At 40.9% G+C, this 26,776-nt stretch overlaps 1 protein-coding gene across 1 annotated transcript in view; it reads right to left on the bottom strand.

The window, feature by feature from the left end:
- LOC126455064 (lutropin-choriogonadotropic hormone receptor-like) overlaps positions 1–26,776 on the bottom strand; it is an 805,745-nt gene that overhangs the window by 373,130 nt on the left and 405,839 nt on the right. The window contains exon 5 of the mRNA XM_050091146.1: positions 5,965–6,039. Coding sequence (XP_049947103.1) covers positions 5,965–6,039 — 75 coding nt within the window. The remainder of the gene's footprint in view (positions 1–5,964; positions 6,040–26,776) is intronic.

Genomic DNA, 26,776 nt, shown 5'->3' with positions numbered 1-26,776 from the left:
CAAAAGATGTAAGTGTTCGTTTCCCTCCCGCACTGTCAGAGAGTGGAACGGTAGAGTAGCTTAAAGGTGGTTCGACGAAACCTCCTCCAAACACTTAATTGCAAACTGCAGAGTAATCATATAGATGTAGTTGTAGATGTAGACATGACATTCTGAGCTGTTGCCTTTTTTCTCAGGGGTGACGTCGCAGGGTGCCACACTTTTGCACCATTACAACAAATGGCTATAGGCACCTTTGAGCCGAATTTCAAATTTCTGCGTCGGTAATGGGTTTCGAAAAACTGATACTCTTTCTTGCAGTGTAGAGGGTGTTGGTCATGGTAGTTGAATAGGCATTATAAGATTAGCAAAAGGTTGAAAAATATGTAAGGCCGCACGGTTTTAAAAGCCGTATTTCACATAACAGATATTCAAATGATGTGAGACTCACCAGAGGTTTTTAACTGCTCTGGCGACTGGACACTATCGGGTCGTTTCTCTGGTTGTTGTATATTAGCTTACTGTTTTCTTCATTCAGTGAGGGATGCCATTAAATTTAATAGTTTATTTATTTTGAGAAAACTAACGTCCACTTACGCTTCCATGGGACACACCCAATGCTACTTTCTTTTCTGTTGAACATTCACCATGCAGTATTATGTAATTGATTCTATACCCACATCGAGAATTCTTCTTGTTGAAAAAATGTTTGGGAAGCTACTCTGTAAAATCTGGGTTGTTAGTGTACAGTGTGTTGCAGTGTGGAACACATGTTTAAAATTTAGGCAGACGGAATATACTTGTTTTCTGCATCTACTGTTTGCAAGCTTCTACGTATGATTGAAACCTAGCCGCGTTGCAAACGAACGGGAGAAGGTTATTGTCCGTCACGAATGACATAATGTGCTGGTCTGTAATGTTTTCTGAGATTCTGAAACAGTCAGACATTAGGAATAGTACACAGTTATTATGTGTATCTGTTATTTAACCCATTTTCTAAACGGGAATTTTCAGTCGCATGACTTTTCACTCTGTGTCTCGTAACACTGGGGATGTTCCACATGGGGACACAGTCACTGTTTGGGACACCCTCTCGAAAACATTTGCTGAGTTCACTTTCGCTGTCGATAACATTTGCTTCCTCTGCTTTTTCACATTCACTGTAGTGACATCATAAATGTCACCGCCGAACATGTACTAAATAAAAATCAACGCCAAATGCTGAATGGATATTCCAAAATGTCACCATGTACATCCCTGTTGCTATTGTGCATTTCTTTGACCCATCACAACAGCCGTGAAAAATTCTCAGCCAGTACCTCGGACTACTCTTTGCGAACAGCGATATGATGGAAAGAAAAATAAGAGACACCCGATCAATAATGTCGTCAGTTAAAAGGAGTAAAAGTATACGTGAGTTCATGTAACAAACAAAGTATATTGCTTTACTGTGTGAACACTAGTACAGTTACCGAATACTTCCAATTACTGTAAATATCATGTCATAATGCTGACTTGTTATATTCAGTTCAGCTGATTCTCTTGAACTTCTTCACTATCCCACCATAGTACACGATACTTACTGCCTTTTTATTGCAATGTTATGTTGTAAGCTGAACTTGTGTGGTCTCTAAGAGAAAAATAAATAAATAAAAAGTAGAAAACACCCACAACGAAGGAACTATCCGAATAAGGCGGAAATCTATAGACGTTTTGTACATGTACAGATAGCCGGCCGGAGTGGCCGAGCGGTTCTAGGCGCTACAGTCTGGAACCGAGCAACCACTACGGTCGCAGGATCGAATCCTGCCTCAGGCATGGATGTGTGTGATGTCATTAGGTTAGTTAGGTTTAAGTAGCTCTAAGTTATAGGGGACTGATGACCTCAGAAGTTAAGTCCCATAGTGCTCAGAGCCATTTGAACCATGTACAGATAAACAAATGATTAAAATTTCAGAAAAACTGGACGATTTATTCAACAGAGTGAGCTTCACAAACTGAGCCAGTCAATAAAGCGTCGGGCCACCTCTGGCCCTTATGCGAGTAGTTATTCGTCTTCGCTTTGATTGATAGAGTTGTCGGATGTCTTTCTGAGGGATATCGTTCCAGATTCTGTTCAACTGGCACGTTGGATCGTCAAAATTCCCTGCTGGTTGGAGGATCCTGCCCATAACGCCCCAAATGACCTCAATTGAGGAGAGATTAGGCGGCCTTCCTGTCCAACGTAGGGTCTGACAAGTACGAAGACAATCAGTAGAAACTATCGACGAGAGAGGCCGGGCATTATCTTGCACAGATGTAAGCGCAGTATGGCTAGCCATGAAGGGCAACAAATCGGGCTGTAGAATACCATCGCACCGCTGAGCTGTAAGGATGCTGCGGATGACAACCAAAGGGGTCCAGCTATGAAATGACAACCCAGACCATCACTGTTGGGTGTCTGGCCGTGTGGTGGGTGATCGTCAAGGATGGTGTCCCACCACTGTGCAGGGCGTCTCCAGACAAGTCTTCCCTGGTCATCGGGGCTCAGTTCGAAGTGGGAATCATTACTGAAGATTACTCCAGTCAATGAGATTCCAGGCCGAATAAGTGTCTGGAGACGCCCCGGACAGTAGCGGGCTACCAATCAACCCATCATCGGCCATACGTCCAGACATCCAAGTTCGATGGTCTGGAGTGACACTCCATTTTACAGCAGAACCCCTTTGGTTGTCACCCGCGGCAGCCTTACAGCATAGCGGAAAGTCGACGATATTCTACGCCCTGTTTCTTCCCACTTCATGGTAAGCCATTTTGGCCTTACATTTCAGCAAGATAATTCTACTTCTTGTCTTCGTGCTTGTCCAACCCTAAATTGGCCTGCAAGGCCTCCGGATCTATTCCCACTAGAGAACGTTTAGAGTATTTTTTCAGGGCCCTCCAACCAGCTTGGAATTTTGACCATCTAACGCGCCAGTTTAAGAGAATCTGCCACGGTATCTCTCAGAGGGACGTCCAATAATTCTATCACTCAGTGCCAAGCTGAATAGGTGCTTGCATGAAGGCCAATGTGGACCAACACGTTACTGACTTGCTCAGTTTGTGAAGCTCTTTCTTTTGAATAAATCATCCAATTTTTCTGAAATTTTAATCATTTGGGTGTCTGTTCATGTACTTCTATCAATTTCCATTTGGATGATTCCTTCGTGGTGTGTCCTTTTATGTCTTAGAGCATTATATACTTAGTTGTCCGACCAGCAGCTGTATGGCACATTTTCTCTGATGTTTCGGAAGATATACGTAATTTAGCTTTTGTAATGTATATGTGGAGTCAGCCAAAAAAATAATGCTCATTATGTCTTTCAAGCTACGTTGATTGCCAACAGAAATCATCGGTTTGTTTCCTCTTACTTACAAAATATTTTTAGTGAATAATTTTCCTTGCCCTTTCGATGGAGCTGTCTCAAATTAGTCACTTGCGATTTTAATTTTATCGATGTGAATTAACCGGGGTAGTAAAACACAAAGAAAAACAAGAACTTCAGAAGCGACTGAGCAGTGCTGCGGCATTGTGTCGGCATTCGTGCGGACCAGGACGCTGCTACATACACGGTGATGTGGCTTTAATACTCAAGATGATATATGTCTATTTTGTATAGCTTCAATGTATTAGGTATTAGGACTTCGAAGTGTGTTTGTAGATTACTCTTTGAAAGTACGCTTCTGGGAAGTAGGATGGAAGTTATATTTAATAGTTATTGTGTACAATACTCCTTTTTCCCTTTTTTGGTACTATCAGAGTGACCTTATTTCGTGACTTTTAACCCTGTAATGGAGCGTGCGTAGTTTTTAGTTACCTTACTCCTTGCTACTTTCGAATTTTCTCTCTTCAATTTCACTGAAAAATTCAACAGTTTCAGTTTAGAATGAGCTGATTTTCCAACTAAGCTGTAGCAAAACTACAGAAATGAAGACACTAACTATCAGCAGAGAAACAAAAATGGTTTTTCATTTGAAAAAAATGTACCTACCTTTGTTTTTTGGTCAACAGTTATCTACATTCCTCCTACTGGAGGGGGCAGGGGCTGGCAGTTACCAAACTGCTGCTCTTTTGCCACTGAATTATAAAATTTACTATTTTAATATACAAAGTTTAAGGACGTAAAATAGATGCTGATAGTTATGGCGCGATCTTGGAGATGCACAGGAAGTTGTATGGAACCCGAAGTGGGACGTCTGTGTGGGAAGGAAGTGATCGGTCGGATGTGGGTACGAGGAGGTGAGTGCGACGCCAGCTGAGGAAAACAGGAAGAGTTGTGAGTTGGAGCCTTTAGTTATAATGCGATGGGTTGGGAAACTTAAGTTATGTTTGCAAGATTGGTAGGTTTCGTGAGTATATGCTCTGGGAAGCGTAGGTGATTGAAATGACGTCTTGAGACCATAAAATACCCGCTATATACATCATGTGAACGGAATACACGTAGTTGTACAGCGTCAGTCCTATCTGCTATTAATGGTTTATATAAAATCTGAATTTCTATAACAATAAAATTAATCTTGGCTATTGGACACGTATACAAGGTGCCCGTCGGAGGTTCGAGACCTCCCTCGGGCATGGGTGTGTGTGTTGTCCTTACCATAAGTTAGTTTAAATTAGATGAAATAGTGTGTAAGCCTAGGGATTGATGATCCCAGCAGTTTGGTCCCATAGGAAATTACCACCAACAGACAAGTGCAGGTTTTAACTAGCATCGCTAAAGAAACGGAGATTAAATGTCATTATTTAAAAACACATCAGAAATGATTAAAATTCATGACACACTGCAAATTCACTTTCTCTATAGGACTGAGAACACTTTAAGTAACTTTGCGCATTGCTTGATGTGCTATGGTTTTCATAATGGTATAAGTCAAGGATATACTGTAAAATATTTAAAGACGATAACTGCATTAAATGATTTGCTTTTATTACATTTTAGTTAATACACAGCGTACCTGCGATTCCATCTACTTCAGTACAAGGTCATCGACAGAAACGGATTAATTAATACATACTACTCTGGAAGGTGGAGATAATAAACAGCAAGTAACCCTACAGTAGAAAATAATATAGCTTCTGTGAATGGCTGACTATTTAAGTAGGGGAATAACTGCCGTGACAAATGTGCACTCGTAATTTATTTTCTAAATCACCTATACGCTCAAATGAAACACTGTAAGAAGATCTGGAGAGTTTGGAGATGAAGGGAAGGTGGGATGTATTGACAGAGGTGCGGTAGCAGGCCAGAGTTCTCAAGTACGAGGGAGATTAGCTTGCTGAGGCTCAAGCTTATGAGAGGTGCAGGGGAGGCGAAGGTGTACTAAGTGTACGCTTTTAATGAGCTGCTCCAGTGTTACGAGTGGAGGAAGGTGTTTAAAACAAAGTGACGTGCATGTCATTCGCAGGGAGAGTGGTAAAACTTTGGAGGAGCCAAAGTTCATACAGTATTCGAGTAGGCAATAATGGTAAGGAAAGGAGATTTTATATGTGTGTATTATGGTTGTGGGATTTAATACCCATGTTCAGTCATTTAGTGGCTGTAGTCTACTGGGGTCTTCCTTTGTTTAGTAGATGAAGGTTTCGCGTTAATTTTTAGATCGTGTGTCAGTACAAGGTCGTTCAGTGTTGATGGCATGTACAGTTACCGATTGCCACGTAAATGTCTCTGGGACGAAATACTTTGGTGGTTTCTCCTGTAATTACTGCCGAGGGTTTTACATGATTGCATGGCACCACTGACTACACCATGAAATCGTTTCGTTGTGCTAAACACATCTTATGGCCTTTGCCATCAAGTTTGAGAACGAGAACAAACATAATGTATGGAACTGGAACTACAGAAAGAATAAGAAAAGAAAGGAAAAAAAAAACGTGGCTATAAAGGAAGGCCTCCATAGAAGAAGCTAAAGCGTGTTTCACTGTACTGCCAGCTGAGAAGCAGGAGACTGGCGTGCTGTGGTACTTACACCATGTGTACGACGGCGGCGCGGCTCAGCCCCGTGAGGTCGGGCACCGACTCCAAACCCGTCCGCACCACGCGCCTGCAACAACCACCATGGCACCACTTACATATTGTCTACATTTTAGCATATTACCTGAACTTTAAATACAGACTTTATTTATCCTTACTTAGATTATTCATATCAGCATTTAATAATTTTTTCTTACATCGGCGTGTAATAAAAATACAATTACTACTACAGCTAACGCAATACTACTTGCCATCACCACAGTGATTTCTGCTACTAAGAATACAACCACTACCACAATGAGCTATATTTACTACTATTCTTACACTATACCCAGTTCCACTACTGTCCATCACTTACGTACTTCCCACATTTACATCTACATCCATACTCTGCAAACCACTATGAAGTGCGTGGCAGAGCTTTTCCTCTCTCCATTCCGTAAGGAGTGCAGGAATAATATTTGTTTGAATGCCTCTGTGTATGCCATAAGGAATCTAATCTTGTCTTCTCGATTCCTATGGAAGTGATATTATAGTATCTTCCTAGATTCATGATTTAAAGTCTGTTCTTGTAGCTTTGTCAGTAGATTTGTTTCTGCAAAGTGTCCGCCTCGAGCAAAACACAATTTTTATTTTTATTCCCCAGACATGTTTCGCTGAAGTTTCAGCGTCATCAGCAGTGTTTTTTTATGTTCTATAAAAAGGAAAAGTGCTTTTTGCTACTTGTATACATATAAATTTGGGTTTTTAAGACACTATTTATAGATTTCAAACAAAATATATATATTGTTTGAAATCTATAAATAGTGTCTTATATATATATATAATTTAAGTTATTTAATGCTTTGTTTCACAGTTTGTCATCTGCAACCATGTAGAACATAATGTAGAACAGCTACTTACTTCGACAATTTATGACGAGTGATTTGTAAGCAGTCTCCTATGAAGACTAATTGCATTCTCCTAGTGATCTACCAATAAATAGTAATCTGCTACCTATTTTGCGCACGACTGGGCCTATGTGATCGTTCGACTTCATGTCCCTACGAAGTGTTACATCCAGGTAGTTGTGTCGGTTTATCGATTCCAACTGTGACTGATTGATATTATATTCATAAGACACTACGTTGTTTCGTTTTTTGAAGCATACAATTTTACATTTCCGAACATTTGAAGCAAGTTATCAATCTTTGCACCACTTAAAAAGGTATGATCGAATACTTGCACGGCTTCGTTCAGACCGTATATCATTATAGATAACTGCATATTCCGTGAAAAGTCTGAGGTTACTATTAATATTCTCCGCAAGGTCATTACTACACAACAGGAACAGCAAGGGACTCAACAAACTTCTCTGACCGAGCGAGAAGGCGCAGTGGTTAGCACTCTGCAGTTGCATTCGGGATGATGACGGTTCAAGCCATCCTGATTTAGGTTTTCCATGATTTCCCTAAATCGCTTCAGGCAAATGCCGGGATGGTTCCTCTGAAAGGGCACGGCCGATTAACGTCCCAATCCTACCCTAACCCGATGGGACCGATGACCTCGCTGTTTGGTCTCCTTCTCCAAATCAACCAATCAGCACTTCTCTGGGACACATCTGAAGCTATTTCTATATCTGTCTTTGAGTCTCCTTCATTCCTACCAAGACGTCCTCAATGCAGTCACAAATTTAGCTTGATATCCATACGATCGTACTTTCGACATTAAGCCTTGGTGTGGTACTGAGTCAAATACTTTTCCACAATCGAGAAAGACTGTACCTACCTGACTGCCTTGATGCATGGATTTCAGTATGTCATGTGAGAAAAGTGCGAGTTGCGCTTCACATTATCTGTGTTTTTGAAATCCGCACTGGTTGGTATGTATAAGGTCGTTGTGTTCGAGGCATGTCAGTTGAGCTGAGAATATGTTCTAAGATTCTTTGTATGGGTGCAAAGTATGTCACTGAATCATCCACTTCAGTCAATCGCCGGGTACGTCTTCTTGAATTCTCTCTGCACCCAAGCCGCCGATACAGCTTTTTATTACTTCAAAATATCTGGGACTACTGGTCGGAAAAAATTAACCTGAAAGCCCTAGTTAGTAACTGTCCAACGGAAATCACACAATGGAACAAAACCACTAACAGGCCAAACACGAGGATTATGTTCTTCTGCCAACATTCACATGCAAAAGATCTTACGTTTAGTTTTTCAGCTTGATAGCACCTTCGCTCCTTTCAAATCCATTCACTGTCTGAGAATTGTTCTTTGACATCACGTTCCCTGCCTCAGCTGCATCGACTTACTCTGTTCCACACATACATTTTACCAGCTGATTAAGCTCCTATTCTCAGATTTTTCAAGTAATCGTGTATCCCATGAAAAAGAGCATTAGACTGTGGCGAGTCTCCACCAACATAAACCATCTCTTTCTCATCTCCAAAAGCTCCATATCCTGTCCGTTGGCAAATTTAACTGATTTGTACTTAGTGACCCAGAAATCCTCCCGTAAATTACCCTTCTCTCAGCTATATTCCGTTTCTTTCTTAACCCTGCTGTAATATTGTGGCAGTGGACTGAAACGTAAGGTAGAGCTCTGACAATGCCAGCCACTCGTGCTGGCGAAACGTCAGAAAAATCATCAAACAAAAGTCGGCTGAACAATCCCAGGAAGAAGCCAATAGGGAATTTGTCGACATGTGGCTGTGAAAGCTTTAACAAGTTTGTGTTGAAATAGTTATATGCTGTTCAGTCTATATATTCCAATTAGTCTCTACCCAATAATACTGAGCAACGCAGAGGCACTGTACGCAAATGCAACGTCTAAGTCTGAGACCGCTAACAATGCTCTCGTCTTAATTACGATTCAACCTGATTATCTTTTAATTTCACTAGCACAATCAGAGTCACTTTCTCTGTGAAGAACCTAGTACATCCAGTATTGAGTTTGTTGTTTGTATCAGTTGCTAACAGATAAAGAAAGAATCAAGCTATGGTTAACGTCCGCCATCGCGATGCCGTTGGCGTTCGAACTCGAGAGCTACAAGGTTGGGGAAGGAAAACCTCAGTATACTTTGAAGAGGAACATCCCAACATTGATCTTAAGTTATTTAGGGAACCGCAGGAAACCTAAATAGCCGTAAGGTAATTTGAACCACAGTCTTTAACTGTGGAAACTAGCTTATGAAAAATAAGATTGAATATGTAGAAAAAAATGACTTACGTAAAGACTGAAAATAATGACTAAATGTAAGAACTGAAGGTACTTGGATTCTGAAAACTTAACGGTGCATGTTACTGACCACTACTTAATCTTCCCTCTTAACCAATACTTGCAAAAATAGTATGTTAATACAAACAAATAACCGTTAAAAAACGTGAGAAGACAAAGTATAGGTGTACTATAGTCGAGGAGATATTACTGCTAGAAATATTATTCCAACATTCTCAAATTATGTCCCGGGAAACGCATCGAACGCACTATATATGCAAATGTGGAAATGGACGAAAAATAAACACTGCAACCTTTTAGAAAGTAAGACGAGTTTGTACACAATACATGAATAATCATGCGCTACCAAAGCAGTAGCTCTGGGTAACTACAACACAAATAACCAGTTGTGGGCTCATTTGTAAGTTATCACATAGCACCGTCCGCCTGTTTAGCTGAGTGGTAACACGTTTGCCTACCATGCTGCGGGCCCAAGTTCGATTCTCGGCCGGGTTGGAGATTATCTCCGCTCGTGAACTAGGTGTTGTGTTGCCCTCGTCATCATTGCAGCATCACCGACACGGAAGTCGCCCAATGTGCTGTCACCCGAAGTAAGACTTGCAACCTGGGGCCGAACTTCCCCGGATAGCAACTTCCGGTCAACAATGCCACATGACCATTTTACATAGCACCGTATGTACACTCTCATTCACTTGCTGACTGTTTACTTGCCATACAGTGGCAGCTGTACTGTTACATACGAATATAGTTCCCAGTTTAGATTGTATTAATTAGCCTAAAAATTTGTTGAAACGAGATTTCGTTTGACAGCGTTATAACGCTGTTATGCTGAGAAAGTCTATTACTTTCGAAATTAGTTCCCCAAGGCGTCTACTTTGATTCTGTTTGATTATTGGTAATTACATTGTGAGTATTATATTTTTAAAATATTCCGTCTGGTATGCCGTCGCCGAATGTATTTCTTAAAGAAACCCATTTTATTTTTACCGTATGAGGAGGTGGTCTTCCAGTAGGGTTGTAGCGTCTGTGAAGATTCTAAACACGTTCTGGTTCTCTTCTGACTGCAGCAAAATTTCATTTCCCTGTGCTCCTGCGCTGGGGCTTGACGTCACGTGTTGTCAAAACTAGAGCAGAGCGGAAAGAGATATGTGCGAAACACTGACAAGAAGGAACAAAATAATAGGACGTGAGTTAAGACACCAGGGAATAACGCCTTTCGCACTAGAAGGAGATGGAGTGTGAAAACTGTACGGGAAAGAGAGATTGGAATACATCCATCAAATAACTGAGGATTGACAGCCGCTGTGGCCGAGCGGTTCTAGGCGCTTCAGTCCGGAACCCCGCTGCTGCTACGGTCGCAGGTTCGAATCCTGTCTCGGGCATGGATGTGTGTGATGTCCTTAGGTTAGTTAGGTTTAAGTAGTTCTAAGTCTACGGGACTGATGACCTCACATGTTAAGTCCCATAGTGCTTAGAGCCATTTGAACCATTTCTGAACTGAGGAAGTTGGATTTAAATGGTTCTGAGAGGAGCAGTTTGGAATGGGATAGGAAATCGTGGCGGGCCTCATTAAACCAATTAGACGATGGATGACCCAAGAAAGAAAGCGGGATTCTATAGGTTTTAATAAGCGCTTTTTTATTTACGAGCAATGTTGGTGCATATAGAATATCCCAGGAGCAATGGTCAATATTCAGGATGTGATAGGAACGATCAAAGAAGTCTAGTAAACATGGGCTCTAAAATGCGTACATAAAGAGCTGGGAGAACTTTTTTTATCTTCGATGCTTCGCAACAAATCTCTCCTCCCGCTGTCTTTTTACTTTCTTTATTTTTTGGAGGAGGTAGTATGGACGAAAGCAAAGAAAAAAGATTCAGTAAACATACGCTATAAACTGCATACCTTAAGAGCTGTGAGTATTTGTTCATCTTTGCTACAGCTCTTCTACTGAACAAGTGCTCATAGCACTGAAGGTATGCGTTTTGGAGCCCATCTTTACTAGACGATTTTTTCTTGTTTTTGTCCTTAATACTTCCTCCCAAACTAAGGAAGGCAAAAAGCTTGCATCAGAATAGATTTGTTGCAAAGCATCGAAAATGAACAAGTCTTCATAGCTCTTAAGGTATACAGTTTAGCGCCTATGTTTACTAGGCTGTATTGCTTCGAATGATCGTTCCTGTCATATCCCTGAATATTGAACGTTCCTACTCGGATACCCTGCATACGGATTTGTAGTTGGTACCTTAGTAAACAACAGTCATGTTACGAACCAAGGATTGGGTAGTTCAAAGATTTTTTATGTAGTACAAATTTTTGTATTGACCCCACATTCCAACTGTATAAAATGGTTCAAATGGCTCTAAGCACTATCTGAGGTCATCAGTCCCCTAGACATAGAACTACTTAAACCTAACTAACGTAAGGACATTACACACATCCATGCCCGAGGCAGTATTCGAACCTGCGGCCGGAGCAGCAGCGCGGTTCCGGAGTGAAGCGCCTAGAACCTCTCGACCACAACGGCCGGCCCAACTGTAAGCAGCATATAATTACGTCTGATGGTAAGTCTTATAAATGGCACAACTGTTGACGAACATTCATACCAAATAGATTATTTATTTCAGTTTTTCACTGCACACAGATTTATCCGATGCAAAATTTTAAAGCAGAGACAACTGAAAGACAATAAAAAAAGTGTTTGATGAGTAGACACACAAGAAGTCCGCAACCCTCGAGAGTGTAAAACATTCCAGACGACTAAAAATACACAATACCTATGCACAAAGATATATTCTTCTCCTAATCCTAAGTGAGATGGTGTTCAAGCATGTGGACAAAGCCAAAAACGTTTTCATTTTAACATTAAGTAGAAATCTTCCCACAACGTTTTAAATGTATAAATACTAAAGGTGCGTAGAATATACCCCTTCGAGATCATAGCTGAGTGTACTCAGAGAATATAATTTCCGAGTATATGAAATAAATGATATAGCACAGTAATGTTTTGGAAATGAACTACTTCATTGTCAACAATATTCTCTATCTGTTCGGCTAAGTGTGTAGTCCTCTTTGACAGTTTCAAGAAATCGATTTTTTTAATTAAAATATTGTCTGCGATGTCTACTGTATTGTAGCATTCATGCCGGGTTCGCCAGAAAGTCGGTTATTGAGTTACAAGTCGATTTGTGGAAAAGTGTCTCCGAAAACCATTCACAGCAGGAAGAAAGTAGTCGACACGTAATTTCAACGACGACTTAAGAATTATTATGAAAATTACGAACGTGATGGAACTTGAGATCGGACCAGCCTGTTAAAAATTCTACAAAAAAGGCTATCGAAAGAATGGAGCAGCTGATGAAAGGAGCTGCCATAGAGGCCCTCAGGACCACGACGGCCACGTAGAAGATGGAGGAGGACTTCCTTTGGATCTGGAATGATTGCTGTATGGTCCAGGAAGCGTTGACTAGAAGTATGTTTAATTTAACTCCACGAAATTGAACCCAAATATTTAAACGCATTTTCCTGGAAACCATATTTTTCAAATCAGCAGTAAACTTTACTTGAGAGCGTTACATAAGATTTTGATCGCAATTTCATGGCGGCAGACGTCTCTTGCACTGTAATAGCCGTTCTACTGTACCTTGAAAAATTTATTTTCGCTGCACGCATTTGTCCCGATTTTGTGGAGGAAGAAAATGACATTCGTTTCATAACGCCACCATTTTCTGAGGACTTGATGTTTTTCAATTATCCTATGGATGCTGAAAGAAAATACGTTGAAAATGAATTATACAACATCAATTGGAGGGCTTCGGGAATTCTCCCCAATGACCAATGTTTCGGGTGCAAGGGGTCATTCCTTTCGGTGCAGAGATTATAGCGAGTGTCCGATGTAAACATATAAATGAATCTTAAAGACAAATGTGCAAGGAATAAAACTGTATCACCAGATTAAGTATTAATTTTTATTTTACTTAAAAAAATCACGAGAACGCCCAATTTTTCATGCGATCATGAGGCCATTCGCTTATATGTGTGGAACGGACCAGAGCTACTGTCGTTTGCAACACTAATATTTATTTATTTAGTTACTTGTCATCACATTTAAAGTTTTTCCTATAATGGCTACGACCAAATATGCTATATACAACAGAACAAATACACGCATACTATAATTTAATAACACACTCCCAGTTTTTACATAAAGTGCAGCATGATATAGTGCTGATCTACTTGAAGACATGGATTATTTTTGGTTTATCAGTCTTTAGATTGGTTTGATGCAGTCCACCACGAATTACTCTGTTGTTTCAATCGCTTCATTTAGAGTAGCACTTGCACCCTGTGTTCTCAGTTATTTGTTGAGTGTATTCCAGTCTCTGTTTTCCCCGGCAATTTTACTCACTACGGCTCAAAAATGGTTCAAATGGCTCTGAGCACTATGGGACTTAACTTCTAAGGTCATCAGTACCCTAGAACTTAGAACTACTAAAAACCTAACTAACCTAAGGACATCACATACATCCATGCCCGAGGCAGGATTCGAACCTGCGACCGTAGCGGTCGCGCAGTTCCATACTAAAGCGCATAGCACCGCTCGGCCACCCCGGCCGGCCACAACGGGTCCCTCAACGTACTATGAAATTTGTTCCCTGGTGTCTTGACACATGTTTTATCACTCTGTCCATTATTATTGTCAGTGTTTTTCATCTGGACCGCCTTCGTAGCCGCATGGTAGCGTCTCTGGCGTCGGTCGAAAAGGACCGTGGTTAGATTCCCGGTACCTCTCCAGATTTTTTCTGAGGTAGGGAGATGTAGTACCGAGTCCACTCAGTCCTTGCGAAGCCAGATGAGGAGCAGCTTGAGTAAGAAAGGGATGGTGACATCAGGATTCATCTGCTGGCAGTAACGGGTGAAGTGATCGACGACCTACTTATCAGATGTCCCACAATCGTAGATCTCTCCTCTTACTGCCCTGTAGCTTGCTGTCAGGCAGTCGACAGATCCGAGGCCTAGTCTGTCAGTGGTGTTTACTTACTTTACTTATTTTCAATATGTTCTTTTCTTCGCAGATTCCATGGAGAACTGCTTCATTCCTAATTTCTAAGTTTCAACATCCATCTATAGCGCTATGTCCGAAAATTTTTAGTTTTCGCGTAGTCCACGATTAACTATCATGCAATGGTGTGCTTTAAACGTCCATTCTCAGAAAATTCTCCCTCATGTTAAGGCCTATGTTTGATATTAACAGTCTTCTTTTGGGCAGAAATTCCCCATTTGATTGTGCTAGTCTATTTTTTATATCCTCTTTGCTTTGTTCATCGTTTTGCTTCCAAAGTAGTTGGAGCCCTTAATTTCGAACCGAGTGGGGTGGCGCAGTGTTTAGCACACTGGACTAGCATTCGGGAGGACGATGGTTCAAACCTGTCTCCGGCCATTCTGATTTAGGTCTTCCGTGATTTCCCTAAATCTTTTCAGGCAAATGCCGGGATGGATCCTTTGAACGGGCACGACCGATTTCCTTCCCAATCCTTCCCTAATCCGAGCTTGTGCTCCGTCTCTAATGACCTCGTTGTCGACGGGACGTTAAACACTAATCTCCTCCTGCTCGTTAATTTCGTCTACTACGTGGCCACCATTTTCGATGTTAAGGTTGTGGCTAATGTCTTTTCTGCTACTCTTCATCATTTTTATCCCTCCTCTGTCAATTCACAGTCCATATTGTGTTTGTTCTCTTTAGGCTGTCTATTCCATTCGACAAATTCTGTAATTCTTATTCACTTTCAATGGGGATAGCTACGTCAACGGAGAATCTTATCTTTCATATCCTTTCATCCTATAGTTTAATTCCACAGTTGAATCTTTCTTTTATTCCCAACATTGCTCCTTCGATTTACAGATCGGACAGTAAAGGTAAACGACTGCAGCCCTGTCTTACACCTTTTTCACTTCGTGTTTGGTCTTCGACTGCTATTTTTCCCTCTTGGTTCTTGTACATACTGTTTGTTAAACATCTTCCCCTATAGTATACTCCTAGTCTTCTCAGAAGTTGAAACATCTTGCATATCTTACATTATCGAACGCATTTTCTAGGTCGACAAATCATATTAAATTATCTTGAGTTTTCTTTCCTTGTTTCCGTTAACAGGTACATTGTGAGAACTGTCTCTCTGATACTTTTACGTTTCCTAAAGCCAAACTGATCTTCATTTAAAAGGCCCTCAGTTTTCTGTTCCATGCTTCGGTATTTTAGTCCTGTTAGCTACTTGGAGAAGTTAAGCTGATTGTCCGATTGTTCTCGCACTACCTGCTCCTGCAATCTTCACCAATAAGTGGAAGATATTTTCCGGAATTCTGATGGTACCGGTATGTCTCCATTCTCGAAAATCTACACATCCACTTGAATAATCGGTTGGTTACCACTTCCACCAGTGATGTTAGAAATTCGGAATGCTTGTTATCTAGCCATTCTATCTGTTTGATCGCAAGTGTTCTAACGCTGTGTTGAACTCAAACCGATATCAAATTAATTAATTAACTAATTACGCCCAACCCCTCATGATGTCTTGGGATATCACCAGCAGGCACGTGGGTCCCTCCCCCTCCTCCTCCTCATCCCCCTCCCCCAGGCTGTTGAACAATATGCTTCCCCTATTCCCTCCTGCAAACCAAAACGTTCTGAGATGTGTTTTCGAAATATCAAGGAAAGGCTGACACAATGAGCAATAACAAAATATTTCCAGAATGAGATTGTCACTCTGCAGCGGAGTGTGCGATGATCTGGAACTCCCTGGCAGATTACAACTGTGTACCGGACCGAGACTAGAACTCGGGACCTTTGCCTTTAGCGGGCACGTGCTCTACCGCGTGAGCTACCCAGGCACGCCTCACTACCCGTCTCACGGCTTCAAGTTTGGGAAGGTAGGAGACGAGATACTGGCAGAATTGAAGCTGTGAGGACGGGTAGCGAGGCGTGCCTGGGTAGCTCAGCTGGTAGAGCACGTGCCCGCGAAGGGTTCGAGTCTCGGTCTGGCACACAGTATTAATCTGCAGGAAGTTTCGATAGCAAATTACCTGTCTACTGATCACCACATCCCAAACATGTACGAATTTGCAGACCTAGGTTTCCCTCAGAATACAGCCCTATAGGAGCGTTTCTATTGGTTTCCGCCAAATTAATGGGTGGATGCTTCGAGAACTCAAATGTGAATCGCTGGAGCGAAGAGGTTGCTCTTTTCGAGGAACACTATTGAGAACCGATGTTTTAAGCTGACCGCAGAAGGATTGTACTGCTGCCAACGTACATTTCGCATAGGGCCCATGAATATACGATACGAGAAATTAGCGCTCGTAGGGAGACATGTAGTTAGTCTTTTTCCATCGGTCTATTTGCGAGTGGAATGGGAAAGGGAATGACTAATATTGGTACAGGGTACCATCCGGTACACATCATATGTCAGCTTGCGATATACGCATATAGATGTAAATGTAGATTTAGTCTGCCTATTAAGATGTCAGTCCAGCCATTTATAGGCACACAAAAATCACGGAAGAATATTGCCTCTTATTTATCGGGAAAACAAAAGACGGAACTTCTACTGCTGACTGTCTCTCACTAAAAATCTTCGTATTTGTCCCTAATTTTCTTATTGCAATCACTTCGCGTGAAGAATTTGAGAGGTTCTAATATGTTTGCCCACATCACTTAGAAGAAACGGTATAGAGCTCACCTCTCAACTCCACTTTCGTCAGAGCATCGCTTACATGCCGTTTACCTGTATAACGTCTGAATCCACCTGATTTCAACGAGTAGATATCCCTCACCAAGATACAGACCCCTGCTAATTCTCTCTAAATCCCATCGCGTTCCGTTAGCATTGCTCTATTAGTTAGAAGGCTGACACGTTGAGAGCTATTACTACGAGAAAAACAGTACACTAACTTATAGGAGGAAATTCACAACCATGCACTCCGCGTGTAGCCTGAAGAGTTGTGACTTTCCTCCTGCACGTTAGTGTGCTGTTTTTCTCGTTATGATAGCTCTCCACATACCAGCCTTCGAACTAACGGAACAGTGCTGTCGGAACGTATTGAGATTTGGAGGGAATTAACAGGGGTCTGCAACTTGGCGGGGGACATCTCTTACTACTCGCAATCAGGCGGATTCAAATTCTATATACAGAAGACTGGAAGATTCATGAGAATGCGGTAGTTAAGTGATAACTCTGACGACGAGGAAAGGTGAGCTCTATATCGTTTCTTGTTAGTATTGTGATCAAACATATTACAGTCTTTCACACACTTCTCGCGAGGTGATTGCAATGAGCAAATTATGGGATAATACGAAGGTTTTCTACACAGAGTCAATCAGCACCAGAGTTCCATCTTTTGTTTTCTTCCTTGAGTTTTGTGTGTCAAAAATGGATGGACTGACATCTTAATAGGCAGACTAAATTTATATTTACATCTATAAGCGTCCTTCGCAAGCCATCACATGATGTGTGGCGGATGGTGCCCTGTCCCACTACTAGTCATTTCCTTTCCTGTTCCACTCGCATTTACAGGGTAATCATAATTGATGGCGTAAACGCATACAGTCGAAAGTACACGATACTAGAAGCAAAAAAGTCTCAGTAAACATAGGGTTGAAAATGCATACTTTAACAGCTACGAGCAGTTTTTCATCTTCGATACTGTGAAACAAATCTATTCTACTGCAAGCTCTTTGCTTTCCATATTTTGGGAAGTGGCAGTATGGACCAAAACAATAAAAAATGTCCAGTAAACCTGTGCTATAAAATGTATACGTTAAGAGCTATGAGCACTATTTCATCTTCGCTACATTGAAACATAACTCTTCTAATGAACAAATGCTGATAACTTTTAAGGTATGCATTTAGAGCACATGCCTATTGGACATTTTTTTCTTATTTTGGTCCATACAGCCACTTCCAAAAATATGGAAAGCAAAGAGCTTGCAGTAGAAGAGATTTGTTTCACAGTGTCGAAGATGAACTTCCTACTGGCTCCATAGAGCAACAGGCCTCAGCAGGACTGGTTTGGAAGCGGTATACTACAATTCTAAGTGACTTTCTTCAACCACCACGACAAGGCAACCGAGAGACAGAATACAGTTAGCGTTGGATGTCTTAAGCTATTTGACGACGGTTGACATCCATTTTGACATAAGTGGAAGTCTCCAGAGGCGTCAGAGAAGCATCTGTAACGGTTACATGGCGAGTGTAATCAGACTGCCGGGAAAAAACACTCACTATGCCAAATGACTTTCATGATTAACTAGCTTATCAATTTCATATCAGTGATGTGCCGCCAGGTGGGTGGAAGCGAGGAAGATAGTACCTCGTTTATAGTTCCAGAATTGGAGAGGTAACCAGGCGCTTTTTCGTTGCAGCGAGATATTTTAACGGAATTTCAGCCTCCCACCTAGAAAGGAAGTGATGACCATCGTAATAAAATCAGCTATATTAGTGGATTTATAAAGTGATAAGTAGTATAGCTCTGATATTTAGAGCTGCTCTGTGCTTTTACCTTGAGAGACTTGATATGTGACGAGGCATTTGTTTACTTTAACGGGGTTCAAAAGTGAGGAGCCATCCTGTGACAGACGTACAGCAGGGTCTTAGCCCTCCGCCATGAGCCAAAAATGAGATTAATATTCTGGTCCTTTGATGGAGGACGTGGCAGATAAGAAAAGATTTTTTTTACCTGATGAGGAAGTACTCAGAGGAAAATAACTTATACCATCGTGTTGTACAGTATTTTCACAACATGTAATGTTACTTTAGCGATGTGAAAATGCGTGTATGGTCCGATTCCTTCTGTCTTCGAAAATAACTCGTATAAATGGGAGGAATCTACATTTCGCAAGAGAAATTCGAGTTGTATGGCCAAAACAAATGCACCTTTTCTGATTTTTTAAGCTGAGGAGTCTGTATCAGGGGTGAAGCTGCAGTTAGTCCAAATCGTGCCGCATTTTGTCACGACCAGCGACAAGAATGGTCACGAGGATATGGGGCGGCCTGTGTGGCCGGCTCCTCAGGTACACAATACACTCGGTAGATGGCGCTGGACTAGACTCGAGGTTACTGGTCAGTTTTCTTTTTCGGGATGCCATGTTTAAGTAAGATAATGAGCGCTACGTTCATAAAAAATATCACATGATGTATTTCCCAAGTTTCTGGTGGTTATGGTGCGACTTGCAAATAGGTATAAGTGTGTTTCATTCCCAAATGATGTTGCGACATGAGTCCTGTATGTGGGAGCAGGGTGTCCGAGGTGTACTGGAACTACCCGTCCTTATGCTTCTCCCAGCAGCTATTTACTTGTAGATTGGCAGGTGGCTACTCGCCTTTACTTCAGTGATAGTTTTCTGTGTTGTTAATATTATCCATCCTTTCCATATAGAGCTATTGGATAGACTGGGAGGAGCAACTTTCCAGAGCTAGACTAATAGCGAAAATATCCTCTCCACATCCAAGAGTTTTTGACGAAAGTGGAGAGAGCTACTGTCTAGTGCTCAGTCAATAGCAACTACCCCTGCCCAACTCAAATTGTTTAAATAATCAGTACTCACCACTGCACAAAAAATAAAGACTTACGTCCATACTGTCCAGCGACTCGGCACAGATTGAAGCTCTGTCACAAGTGGAGGGCTCGTGGGGGGAGGAGAGTGGGGAGGGCGAATAGCGCCCTCTGGTGGTGGTGTGGTGAACTAGGTCGTTTGGTCTCAGAATCTCAAGGTAAACACATAGACTTTGATATTCGCTTCAATAAATTTGAATATTCCTCAATTTTTTTGAATTTCTGGCAAAAATTTTAGTTTGCTGCAATTGCCAGGGGGAAGGAGGGAGGGGGAACAGATGGGGGAAGGGACCCACATGTCAGATGGGGAAAACCTATGATGTGATCAGGGGGTGGGGGTAATTAATTGATCAATTAGTTAATTTGCGTAATTAATATATCAAATGTGCACCAGAACTACTATCGTTTTGATTTTTCTGTACTAATTTAAATTTTAGTTTTAGTTTTAATACCTAGAATTTACCTTCTTCAGAATAACAGTATCTATCGCTTACGTTATCCTTTATGTTATGTTATGGTCTGGGGGTAGCGTCTTTGATTCATAATCAAAATGTCTTCGGTCCCGGGTTCGATCCCCGCCACTGCGTAATTTTTGATAAATAATCAGCATTGGCGGACGAAGACTTCCGGCATAAGAAGTTAGCCTCATTCTGCCAATGGCCTTGTCAAAGAGGGCGGAGGAGCGGATAGAGGTTCAGGGCACTCTCTTGTCCTAGGGGTGGGAAATTGCCCCTAAAGGCGGAAGAATCAGCAACGATCAACGACATGAGGATGCAGAAGGCAATGGAAACCACTGCATTAAAGACACGTAACGTGTATCCACAGGACATGTGGCCTGTAATTGAAGAAGTGTCATGACGATCTCTCCATTGGCAAAAGATTCCGGAATAGTCCCCCATTCGGATCTCCGGGAGGGGACTGCCAAGGGGGAGGTTACCATGAGAAAAAGATTGAATAATCAACGAAAGGATAAGGTTCAACGAGTCGGGGCGTGGAATGTCAGAAGCTTGAACGTGGTAGGGAAACCAGAAAATCTGAAAAGGGAAATGCAATGGCTCAATCTAGATATAGTAGGGGTCAGTGAAGTGAAGTGGAAGGAAGACAAGGATTTCTGGTCAGATGAGTATCGGGTAATATCAACAGCAGCAAAAAATGGTATAACAGGTGTAGGATTCGTTATGAATAGGAAGGTAGGGCAGAGGGTGTGTTACTGTGAACAGTTCAGTGACTGGGTTGTTCTAATCAGAATCGACAGCAGACCAACACCGACAACGATAGTTCAGGTATACATGCCGACGTCGCAAGCTGAAGATGAACAGGTAAAGAAAGTGTATGAGGATATTGAAAGGGTAATGCAGTATGTAAAGGGGGACGAAAATCTAATAGTCATGGGCGGCTGGAATGCAGTTGTAGGGGAAGGAGTAGAAGAAAAGGTTACAGGAGAATATGGGCTTGGGACAAGAAATGAAAGAGGAGAAAGACTAATTGAGTTCTGTAACAAGTTTCATCTAGTAATAGCGAATACCCTGTTCAAGAATCACAAGAGGAGGAGATATACTTGGAAAAGGCCGGGAGATACGAGAAGATTTCAATTAGATTACATCATGGTCAGACAGAGATTCCGAAATCAGATACTGGATTGTAAGGCGTACTCAGGAGCAGATATAGACTCAGATCACAATATAGTAGTGATGAAGAGTAGGCTGAAGTTCAAGACATTAGTCAGGAAGAATCAATACGCAAAGAAGTGGGATAAGGAAGTACTAAGGAATGACGAGATACGTTTGAAGTTCTCTAACGCTATAGATACAGCAATAATGAATAGCGCAGTAGGCAGTACAGTTGAAGAGGAATGGACATCTCTAAAAAGGGCCATCACAGAAGTTGGGAAGGAAAACATAGGTACAAAGAAGGTAGCTGCGAAGAAACCATGGGTAACAGAAGAAATACTACAGTTGATTGATGAAAGGAGGAAGTACAAACATGTTCCGGAAAATCAGGAATACAGAAATACAAGTCGCTGAGGAATGAAATAAATAGGAAGTACAGGGAAGCTAAGACGAAATGGCTGCAGGAAAAATGTGAAGACATTTTGATTGTCGGAAGGACAGACTCAGCATACAGGAAAGTCAAAACAACCTTTGGTGACATTAAAAGCAACGGTGGTAACATTAAGAGTGCAACGGGATTTCTACTGTTAAATGCAGAGGAGAGAGCAGATAGGTGGAAAGAGTAAATTGAAAGCCTCTATGAGGGTGACGATTTGTCTGATGCGATAGAAGAAGAAACAAGAGTCGATTTAGAAGAGATAGGGGATCCAGTATTAGAATCGGAATTTAAAAGAGCTTTGGAGGACTTACGGTCAAATAAGGCAGAAGGGATAGATAACATTCCATCAGAATTTCTAAAATCATTGGGGGAAGTGGCAACAAAACGACTATTCACGTTGGTGTGTAGAATATATGAGTCTGGCGACATATCATCTGACTTTCGGAAAAGCATCATCCACACAATTCCGAAGACGGCAAGAGCTGACAAGTGCGAGAATTATCGCACAATCAGCTTAACAGCTCATGCATCGAAGCTACTTACAAGAATAATATACAGAAGAATGGAAAAGAAAATTGAGAATGCGCTAGGTGACGATCAGTTTGGCTTTACGAAAAGTAAAAGGACGAGAGAGGCAATTCTGACGTTACGGCTAGTAATGGAAGCAAGGCTAAAGAAAAATCAAGACACTTTCATAGGATTTGTCGACCTGGAAAAAGCATTCGACAATATAAAATGGTGCAAGCTGTTCGAGATTCTGAAAAAAGTAGGGGTAAGCTATAGGGAGAGACGGGTCATATACAATATGTACAACAACCAAGAGGGAATAATAAGAGCGGACGATCAAGAACGAAGTGCTCGTATTAAGAAGGGTGTAAGACAAGGCTGTAGCCTTTCGCCCCTACTCTTCAATCTGTACATCGAGGAAGCAATGGTGGAAATAAAAGAAAGGTTCAGGAGTGGAATTAAAATACAAGGTGAAAGGATATCAATGATACGATTCGCTGATGACATTGCTATCCTGAGTGAAAGTGAAGAAGAATTAAATGATCTGCTGAACGGAATGAACAGCCTAATGAGTAAACAGTATGGTTTGAGAGTAAATCGAAGAAAGACGAAGGTAATGAGAAGTAGTAGAAATGAGAACAGCGAGAAACTTAACATCAGGATTGATGGTCACGAAGTCAATGAAGTTAAGGAATTATGCTACCTAGGCAGTAAAATAACCAATGACGGACGGAGCAAGGAGGACATCAAAAGCAGACTCGCTATGGCAAAAAGGGCATTTCTGGCCAAGAGATGTCTACTAATATCAAATACCGGCCTTAATTTGAGGAAGAAATTTCTGAGGATGTACGTCTGGAGTACAGCATTGTATGGTAGTGAAACATGGACTGTGGGAAAACCGGAACAGAAGAGAATCGAAGCATTTGAAATGTGGTGCTATAGACGAATGTTGAAAATTAGGTGGACTGATAAGGTAAGGAATGAGGAGGTTCTATGCAGAATCGGAGAGGAAAGGAATATGTGGAAAACACTGATAAGGAGAAGGGACAGGATGATATGACATCTGCTAAGACATGAGGGAATGACTTCCATGGTACTAGAGGGAGCTGTAGAGGGCAAAAACTGTAGAGGAAGACAGAGATTGGAATACGTCAAGCAAATAATTGAGGACGCAGGTTGCAAGTGCTACTCTGAGATGAAGAGGTTAGCACAGGAAAGGGATTCGTGGCGGGCCGCATCAAACCAGTCAGTAGACCGATGACAAAAAAAAAAAAAAGTTGGAGATATTTAAATTTTTCTATACGTTGAATGGCTGTTTTTTTCTATATTTTCTCATTTTTACTGCAGCCATGTCGCTTTGGCTTCCATTCACTTCTTATTTATATCATTCTTAAGTAACTTCCATAAATGTATTCTTATATATCTCTTTCTTTCGTTGATTCACAGAAGTATTTCTTCCATTACCCATGGTTTCTTCATAGTTATGTTTGTCTGTACAGTTTCTGTGACTGTCCATGTATGGGATGTCTATTCCTCTTTTACTGAATTTTCTACTGTGTATTTATTATCGCAATATCAACAGGTTTAGAGAACTTGAAAAGCATCTCATCATTCCTCAGTACTTCAGCATCCCACTTCTTTCGACATTAATCCTTTCAGACAATCCTTTTAAACATCAACATACTCTTGATCATTAGCAATTGTGTATTTAATCTATTTCTGCTTCTGAGTACTCTTTAAAATCCACTATATGATTTCTTAATCTCTGTCTGCCTATGATGTGATTCAGCTGGAATCTTCGTTTGTCCGAGCCTTTTGCAGGTATGCCTCCTCTTGTGATTTTTTAACACCAGCTGAAATCTATTGCACAATTCAATATTTCTACTGTTTGATTCCTACCACCGAGCCCAATTTCACCCGTGACTCTGTCTTCTATTTCTTTCCCTAGCACCACGTTCGAGCGCTCGGATGATTATTAGATTGCCATTTGTCTTTGCATACTGAATTACCCAAACAGTGTTCTCGTAGGGTGGTTATCCACTTCTTCGTTTTCTGCTTGTGATATCAGCATGTGCCTCTGAAATTGTTAGCGTTGTCTTGCTATAGATTCTGATGAAACTAACTCTGTCACTGAACTGTTTACAATAACTAATTCTCTGCTCTGTCTTCGTATTCATTGCGAACCCCACTCCCATTATACTGTTTTCTGCAACCTTTCATATTATCCCATATTCCTCTTATCAGAAATTCTTTTCTACCGTCCATTTCATGACACTTTCTCCCATTATACCTAGATTCAGTCTTTTCATTTCTCTTTTCATATTTTCTAGGTTTGAGACCACGTTCAAACTTCTGACATTCCAAGCTCCGCTTCATAGAATGTTACCCTTTTGTTGGATATTCAGACTTTTCGCACGGTTACTTCGCCTCTCAGAATTATAAATTAAATGAAATTTACATCTGGTTTGTAATTAGTTATCACATGTATTATCTCTAATAGGTCTTGGTGTCTTAGTATCCATGTACTGAAATACTTACCTCTAGAGCAGAAACTGCTCCAATTCAGTCAGGTGCATTCCGATACTACATTTCCTAACAGTATGTCATACCTAATATATAGTAATCATTATAAAATTTATCTCATAATCTGATCTGCCCATTCTTTATCCTATTTGTTAAAGTTAGACCACTTTTGTATCCTTATAGCTAATGCAGAAAAAAAATCTTGTCAGTTATTACATGGCTGAGCATCTCAACATGGTATCAGCACCAGAAACATGCATACATAGAGCAGCCCTTCACACACACCCTCTGTTGTTCACATTCCAATACTCGCGATGCTACCTAATATTATCTTTCAGACGACTTCAACAGTTTTTAGAACTTAGATTGTATTCTTGGGGCACGCATGAGGTGAAACACTTTGAGTTTGTCAACATCCATGCCACACCTTAATAAATGTATTTTAGCTATGAAAAATTTTTAGTAAGTTAATGTAATTTTGATCTTCTTTTATGGAGTTCAATTTGCTTGCTAGTAACAGCGCTGGAGACTTTCATCTGCTTCGTCGTGTGACCTCTTACGTACCAAGTTTAACACAAACTGTCTTACCGTTAATCCCGCAAATTCATCAGAATCGAAACTCAAGGAGGCATAAACAGTAGGTTTTTCACGTGTTGTACTTAGAAGAGTAATATGAGGAAACTGCTTAATACAATGTTATCAAAACTGAAATTTCTTAAATTTCCTATATTTATTACTACACATACTGTCGGTGTTATTATTATTGTTGTAGCTGTACTATATCCATATAGATTATAAAAATGTGAGTCTGTGTTCGTTCCACATCTCCTCCTAAACCACTGGAGCCATTTTAACCAAACTTGGTACACGTATCCTTTGCTGTCAGGCAACAATCGCTGTGAGAATAAGAACCACCAACTACCTTACACAGTTGAGGAGATATGACGTCATAAAAAACGAGATGCGTGAAAAACTGCCTCATTATGCATGAAGTTTAAATGCGTTACATCTGCGGTACTAATTGTATTCGCAATAAATTTCGCATGCAGTGTCCATGTCCATATATGCCGCTAAATGCACCTAGAAAAGTATATCTTGGTACCACACGTAGTCAGGAGATACGACTTCATAGACACTGAGTGCATGAAAAACTGCCGTATTGCTCATGACGTTTAAATTTATTACTTCTTTTCAACTAACCCTGTTCGCAACGCATTTTACAGACAATGTCCACGCTTGACGTTGAATGAAGTACAAAATTTTTTCCTTGTATGACACATAAGAGATATGACATGACAAACGCGGAGATTTGTGAAAAAATGTTGCATCATGCTTGACGTTTGTTACTCCTTTACTACTAACTCTATTCGCGACATATTTCGCAGACAGTATTCACATACGTAGTTTAACGTGCCTTCACAAATACATCATTGTTCGACATATAGTTCAAAAGATATGACTGTCATAAACACTGAGAGGCGTGAAAAATTGCCGCATTGTGCACGAAGTTTTAATACATTTTTGCTATACTAGTAAGACACTAAGAAACAATCGAGAAAAATTAAAAAAATCCTCCACACCTGGCAGCACATTAGCCATTTTTCAACTACGAAGCGCAAACGGCTGTAGGCGAAAACAGTAAACGTCCATAGAGCTATGAAGAGGTGTTGACAAAGAGGACTTTACAAAATAGCGTAGTAGACACGCGAAACAGCTGTGCCCAACGTACAGAAATTGTGCGGCATAATGTTTCTTAATTTGTATACTGTACTCATACATTATGCATATTTCTTCCTACGACTCTTTGATAATTTCGATGATGTTTTTATAAATACAAAGAAATGAAATTTTTTCGCTACTTCACTGCAGACACTTTTCTTTTTTTGTTTTCCTTTCAATACAAAATTGG

The sequence above is a fragment of the Schistocerca serialis genome, chromosome 1 (assembly GCF_023864345.2).
Source record: "Schistocerca serialis cubense isolate TAMUIC-IGC-003099 chromosome 1, iqSchSeri2.2, whole genome shotgun sequence".
NCBI lineage: Eukaryota > Metazoa > Arthropoda > Insecta > Orthoptera > Acrididae > Schistocerca > Schistocerca serialis.
Note: the sequence above shows the minus strand (reverse complement) of the source record. Positions and strands in the feature narration are given on the sequence as shown.